At 38.1% G+C, this 7,058-nt stretch overlaps 1 protein-coding gene across 1 annotated transcript; it reads right to left on the minus strand.

The window, feature by feature from the left end:
- Positions 1-1,324: 1,324 nt before the first annotated feature.
- Positions 1,325-6,484, minus strand: LOC110063845 (ras-related C3 botulinum toxin substrate 1). The gene is made up of 7 exons (XM_089290704.1): positions 6,438-6,484; positions 6,260-6,309; positions 5,851-5,922; positions 5,579-5,649; positions 4,570-4,616; positions 3,548-3,610; positions 1,325-2,821 (listed from the first exon to the last, which is right to left on the minus strand). Exons 2-7 carry the CDS (start codon positions 6,292-6,294, stop codon positions 2,528-2,530), a joined length of 582 nt encoding a protein of 193 aa, XP_089146830.1. The 5' UTR covers positions 6,295-6,309; positions 6,438-6,484; the 3' UTR covers positions 1,325-2,527.
- Positions 6,485-7,058: the final 574 nt, after the last annotated feature.

Raw genomic sequence — 7,058 nt, forward strand, 5'->3', positions numbered from 1 at the left:
AAGCTTCCCTTACGGTCATGCACCAAATACAACGATCAGTACAGCTCCTATCCACTTCCCGTAATTGGATCCATATGAATATTAAACCAGTGTTTGGAAATGGATTGAAGTTGGTATAATGTATTTTTTTAAACTAATCGATACTTCCATGGAAATAATAAACCAAAGAATTAAAAATCGGTAAAAAATGAATTGTGATATGAAAAACCTAGCTAATACCAGTGTCTTAAACTATGGTGTATGGCAAGTATAGTAGAATATCCAAGAATATTGTAATATTATATTAGCCGAGAGTGGAGACAGGAGCCCATGATGGGCTCCTGGCGGGGTACTCATATTGGGTCAAAAATTTTCCTCATTTTAAGACATTTAAGGTCGTTTCTTTTCAAGACTGATTGAGTACAGTTTATGTGCATTTTTAATTTTCTTTAAATGTTTCAATCATGTGAAAAGTCAATTTCCAGAAAAAATCCGGTACTTCACAGGAAAACAATAACGTTACAACACCTAACCGTCCAATTTTTGCTCTATTATCTGTCAGGTGGTCGCTTACGGCCGGGAGGTAAAAACAAGAAAATTTCAAACTTTAACTCTAAAAGTACGCGGTCGCGGTCGCTTACGAGAGGTGGGCGCTTACAAGAGGTTCCAAATATAGTGATTTGACTTGGAAACGTTTGGTATTTGGAAAACTGGACGCTGAGGAGAGGTGGTCGGTTACAAGAGGTGGTCGCAACCGGAGATTCCACTGTGTTTTCCAAAATCCAAATTTTCAGACCAAAGGGCAGAGAAGGGGGGACCTTGTCACCTTGGTGTGTGACGTAATATATCAAACATGAAAGACCGTGTTTGACCACATTTCCAAACACCGAGAAAAGAGTTGAAAATACGACGCGCAGCGGAGTATTTTTGACGAACTTCGAGGTGTTTGGAAATGTGTTCTAACACGGCCTTGAGTGTTTGATATATCTTCTCCATCGAAACTAAAGCTAAGGAAAAAACGGAGAAATAAAATCGTAAAAATCTATGCTAATTAAGAACAGATATCCAAACACCGCCACGGTCATGATTTCCTTTCTTTAACCTTGATGAATTAATAATAAGTTTGAGAAAAAAAGGCAGTGTATTGGAATCACACGACAAGCTGTATATTTCATAACAAAAACACTCCAGCGAATTATTACGATAAAAAAGAATCTGATCGATGAAGTAATGCCCAGCCCTGCAGTAAACTTGTCGCCAAAACTACAAGTTTCAAGTTTGTTTCACTATCAAACTGTTGTTAAAGTATATCTATATAATACAACGAAAAAAAGATTAAAAAGTATCCAAAAATGTCAAGAATATTTTATTGAACATTCTTGAATAACATATCACACAGTGAAATTTATTATAAAACAATTTTGAACAAACAGAGAGAGACTGGTGAAAACTCTTTCAAAGTTGTACCCACTGCTCCTCTTCATTTGTAAAAAAAAACCGCTAAGATAACACTTTTTGTTTGCGTGTTTGATAATTGATACAGAAATTTGAATCAAAACACTAGAGTAATGGCTCAAAGGCGAAAAACAAAAGTACCTGGCCTTTTCCATGTCAAGTTTGATGTGCAAGAACTTATCCCTATGAATGGTGTGAATATTGTCTGAAACAACAAGTTGGGAGTCTCTCTCTCCATAATATTCAACCTAGCTAATGGTTTCCCTCTTCATGGTTGCCACAGGCTCATTTTTCAAAATTCCGTGACTTTCCAGACCTTCCCTGATAAAAATCAAGTTTCTGCGACCAAAACAAAATAAAATGTCCGATTGTAGCAGCTTCTGGCATCAACTTACAGCTGTTCTTTCCACCCACTGATGAAGACTCAAGTTTTCAACAAAGTTCCCTTCTTCATTAAGGAAAAAGCATCACTAAGATCATCACGATCCCAAATGTTTTGTCCAGCCCTCAATGCTATTAAAAAAGCCATGTTAAATTATTTCAATTTTCCCTGACTCACAATTTCCTGACCTGTGGCAACCATGCTCTTAGAGTTCCATTCTATACAGAGTAAAAGTAAAACAAAAAGTGACAACTGGGTATCAGGCCAGGGGGGTACTCCCAGAAAAATTTGGTGGGGGTGTGCAGCCCGCTTCCCAAAGTCCTTATTTATGACCAAAATCTGTAAAAATCTAGTTAAAAACCAAAATCTATTTCTGATCGTTGCGGCTGGCACAGTTGCCCTAAATATAATAAGGTCCTCTGTTGATGGACTTATCGGTAATGATGAAAAAGTAGCTTCTTCTTAAAAACATATCCAATTGAAAACTAGATTGCAAAAACAATACCTTATTTATGACCAAAATGGCCAAAATCGATACCCTAACTATGACAAAAATGGCCTAAAAACCATACCCTTTGGGGCCACACTTAATCTATATAACCCATATAAGGGAGCACCCCTCTCCCCGAGTATCAGGACTAGCAACTGTCCAGATAAAAGCAGAAACTATACACACAAATTGCAGTCTGGTGTTCAAACATGATCGGAAATTTATAGTAGCTGACATCCTCCTTTTTTCTTTGTCTTCTTCGGTTGAGGGCAAAGCACTGCCCTGATTGCCTCATCAAAAACTGTTTTTAGTCCCTTTTGCGTAAGAGCTGAACATTCCAGGTATTTCACGGCACCCACTTCTTTTCCCATCTGCAAGCCTTGCGCATACGTTAAAGGTGACAGCTTTTTCTCCTTCAGTTTTTCAATAGTTTCCTTGTCATCTCGCAAGTCAAGTTTGGTGCCAACTAAAATTATTGGTGTATTAGGACAATGATGGCTGACTTCTGGGAACCACTGCAAAACAAAACAATAATCACAAATTATCTTATTTTTTAATACGAGTTTAGAGTAATTTTTAACTAGGTATACAGTCATACAATGATACACTAAGGCGGCTTATATTAAGGAATCTTGTATTCTGTTTTAACCTGTCCTCAAATTCATTGGACTGACTTGTTCAATGTATTGTAATTTGGAATTTGTATTAAAGATTAAAGATTAAAGATAGCAACAACCACAAGGGAAAATCACTTTTATCAACAATAATTAAAAATTAAGCAATTATATATTAAATGGGGGCTCCTTTAACTAGTGCTGTTGCCCGGGAACACTACAGTCAAACCTCCACTAACAGCCACCTTCCTCGAATGGCCACTTTTTCTTTCATCTAGCTGGATGCTCCATATATTCACACTTACTGAAACCTCTCTAAAATGGCCACCTCTCCACAACAGCAACGGCCACCAAAGCGCACCCTAAATTACACCCTTATCTCCCCATAATGGCCACCTCTCTACAGTGGCCACTTTCATCTATCCCCATGGTGGCCACTGTGGAGAGGTTTGACTGTATGTACTTTTTGCATATTCACATGACTGTGTATGAACCGTGATGTCCTTCATCTTGGTTCATAAACATGTACCAAGCAAAAGAACTTGGCCAATATCCAACTACCTGGACCTCACACTTGGTCAACACTTCATGTGTAAACTATAGCAAGAGGTATTTCTGCCTACTCACTTTTGCTCGAACATTTTCATAGGAAGCTGGACTTATTAGAGAGAAACAGATTAAAAAGACGTCCTGAAATAGAAGTAAACAGCGAACACATTAAACAATTTTTAGGGCACTCAACAAATAAAGTCATTGAAATTCTAGACAGATTACACCTTCTCACCCACCACTGGGAGCCATGCCAAGCTAAATCATGAAGCCTGACCTTTATTAACATAACAACATAACTGTCTTACAAAGGCATAAAAAAATGGCTAGAGAATAAACTCACTGCAACTTTATAGACTCTAAAAATACTTCATGGGTGGGTGGGTGGGTGGGGCATGTCAGGCAGTGGTGGATGGTAAAACAAAAACTGAACCTTGTCCAAGCCATGTGACCTGAAACCCCCCATGATACACTTGTACTCAGACTCCCAGCTATGTGTGAGAAAAATGTTTCCACTTCATTTGTTCCTCAGCCAGCAGAAAACCACACTTATATACTGTAAACCTTAAATATCCAGAAAAGAAAGAACATTACACAGACTTGCATCCTGAAACAGAACTAACATAAACAAATGAATATGACAACAAAACTCCATGCAACAATTGTAACAGTTACTTAAGATTACTCACAATCATATACTTTCTGACTTTTGAGTTTAAGGTGATTCCTCAGAAATAAAGTTGCCCAACAATTGTTATTAACTTTCCCTGAATGTTCCCTACCAAGCACTCTTTCAAAAAATACAAATAAAAAAAGGATTTTCGATATTGACACGAAAATCGTGCGCAGAAGGGATAGGCAATGCAATACTGAGGAATCACCTTATGAGCCTCTGATTATGCCAGTTTTGGCCAATTTTTGGAATCAAAAATTAAAAATTGACGATTCATCGATCAAACTAAAACCAATATTTTTGTAACTAGTGGCTGTATGGTGTCATTCTGGCTGAGTTTGAAGAAATTCCATTTTTTTTCGCTATTCCTGGTCATGTCGATAACATAGCAGAGTTGCTCTTAATTATTCACATTTGTAAGACTCACAGTTTGTGGATATGAAAGTGGCCTCAGTCGGTCATAATCCTCTTGTCCTGTGCGTGCAGAGACAACAGGTTAATTTTATTTGCCTTCAAGGTGGTGGTGTTTTCTTAAGAATATTGTTTCTCTAAAGTTGCAGAGGAAGATTTGGATCCGAAGTAATTATCTACCTGCCAACTCACACGCATTTTGGATACCCCTACGGATCGAAAAGGAAGTTCACACGCATACAGCGCAATTTCACATACATTACTCACAATTCCAGACTACTTGTCCAGTAACTGTGAAAAACTGAATTCAATTTCCATCTAAAATAAACAGTTGAATGGTACAAAATGTCTGTTTGAGTCCTAAAAAAACAAGCTGAAAGAAGATGGTGCCAATATTCAGTGCCTCACACATTACAGGGCTGCAAATAAAAGTCGGTCATCGGATATTGGCCAACCAAAATTTGCTTATGTCTGACGAAATCCCAACTGTGGTCAGAAATTGTGTCCGGAAAATTTTTTTCATGATGATCGTAAACCATTTTATGGTAAGGATGAACAAAAATCTACCTTGAGTAAATCTTACCTTTTTAGTGATGTCTGATCAAGATGGTGTCTTAGCAGGACATTATGTCCTTTCAAGAGAAAAATATTATCTACAGCCCTGATTACCTGTGACCTTGAGTGTCCTAAACATAATTATTGTATAAATTGCAGCTAGATGACGTCACAGGCGCTGATTTCGAAAATTCACTGTACACTTTTGGCCAATCAGAAAAAAAGATAGTGAGTTCAATGTGTAATAATTATTGTCAAATGGTCTGTCTGCCTTGGATGAATAATTAACCACAAGTTATTTTTATCACTAATATATTAGTGCTGACATATGATAAGTTTGTAACCATTAATACATTAAAGTTTAAGCACCTTCATTAATTAACTTTAAAAAATCAACTTTCAAGTGTTATGGTGTCTTCTTTTAAGTCTTTTAAGAGGGAAAATATTTCAAAGTCAATGCCTGGACGTACCTGCTGTATCCCATAAGCCAAGATTTATAGGTTTGCCATCAACCATAACATTTGCAGAATAATTATCAAATCTGGAACACAAAAAGATCAGTGAAATTTTGATCAGCTTAGCTTCGACCGTTAATTGTTGCTGATAAAATAAACAAGTGATTCAATAAGTTTAGTACTCAATAAATGTGGATGTAGGACGACAGGGGCGATGGGAAAGTCGTCTATAAAATGTTGTAAAACAGCAAAAACAACACAAGAAGAGTTGAGCATTGCATACTTACACTGTCGGAATATACTCCCCCGGAAAAGCATTTGTAGTATAGCTGATCAACAAGCAGGTTTTACCAACAGCACTATAACAAGAAAACGAACAAACAATTAACGACTTAATTGCTGGTTTTGGCGGAAAAAATTCGGGTAATTGAGAACACCGGCGCGGCAATATAAGCAAACAAGCGAAAACATGTTCTTAGAACTCTGTCACGCCGGCCGCTAGTTGATGAAGTTATGAGACCTTGAATCCCGAATAAAACATCACAAGAAGTCGAGGGTCTTTAAATAAAAGCGGTTTAAGATCGTAAACCAACAGAAAATCGACAAATGTAAAACTTTCACGTAACATCGAGCAATAATTCCCTCAAAAAAAAAATCATAATGTGAGTTCGTATATAATCAAAATGGACTCCCTACCCGTCTCCAACAACTACACATTTGATCGCTTGCATCGTGGCTTCGGGCTCCTTCAAATTCAAAGCAACACAAAGAAATCAAGTTTAAAGTCTTCACCGCAGAAAGAAAGGACTTATGACTGAACCCAAGATGGCGAAAGCTTGAAATTTCCAGTTCAAAGACAGGTATGAACACCTACTGCTGTAAACTGTCGCCACGCCACGCCCAGTCCCCTTCGTTTACGTTGCGTCACGCGTCCGTCACGCAACACTTCCTCTCACGAACCAACGCCCACGGGGCCGGGGTGATTTGGCCATAGCATGCCAGAGATGAAGAGGGGCAAAGAGAAGAGGGGCGAAGATAACTTATTTAATGGTTTGAAACCAGCGTCAAGTGATTCTGAAGATGTCTGGTATCTCACTGGGACAGTTGGCATGGAAACAGATTTCAAACAAAATGGAACCTCTATTGCCCTGGATCCCTTGGGAATGGCTAGAGTTAATGTCCTTATTCTCTTTTTTCCAACTGCCCATAATTCACTCTTTTTGCCCCTCAAATTTTGCATAAACTATTGTTGTGAAATGCTTCTGGGAAGATGCAGACCTCCTAAGAGCATTTAAAAATAATAGTTTATGCAAAACTTGTGGGGCAAACAGAGTGAATTATGGGCACTTGGAAAATAAAGAATTGGGGGTTGTCTTAGCAATATGACGTTTCCGCTATCACGCATTATAATCCATCAAATATTTTCGCTCGCGCGCGATTGATCTAAACACGTCACGTGACCGAATATTCCACAGCTAAAACTGGGAAATATCCG

This window comes from Orbicella faveolata, unplaced genomic scaffold (assembly GCF_042242905.1).
Source record: "Orbicella faveolata isolate gen_17 unplaced genomic scaffold, um_ofav_v1 contig_2, whole genome shotgun sequence".
In the NCBI taxonomy this organism is placed as follows: domain Eukaryota; kingdom Metazoa; phylum Cnidaria; class Anthozoa; order Scleractinia; family Merulinidae; genus Orbicella; species Orbicella faveolata.

Coding starts and splice junctions, on each gene's coding strand:
- LOC110063845 (XM_089290704.1), bottom strand. CDS start 6,294: ATGCAAGCGATCAAATGTGTAGTTGTTGGAGACGG. Junction 5,923..6,259: donor TGTGTAGTTGTTGGAGACGG/GTAGGGAGTCCA, acceptor TTCTTGTTATAG/TGCTGTTGGTAAAACCTGCT. Junction 5,650..5,850: donor GGGGAGTATATTCCGACAGT/GTAAGTATGCAA, acceptor TTTGTGTTCCAG/ATTTGATAATTATTCTGCAA.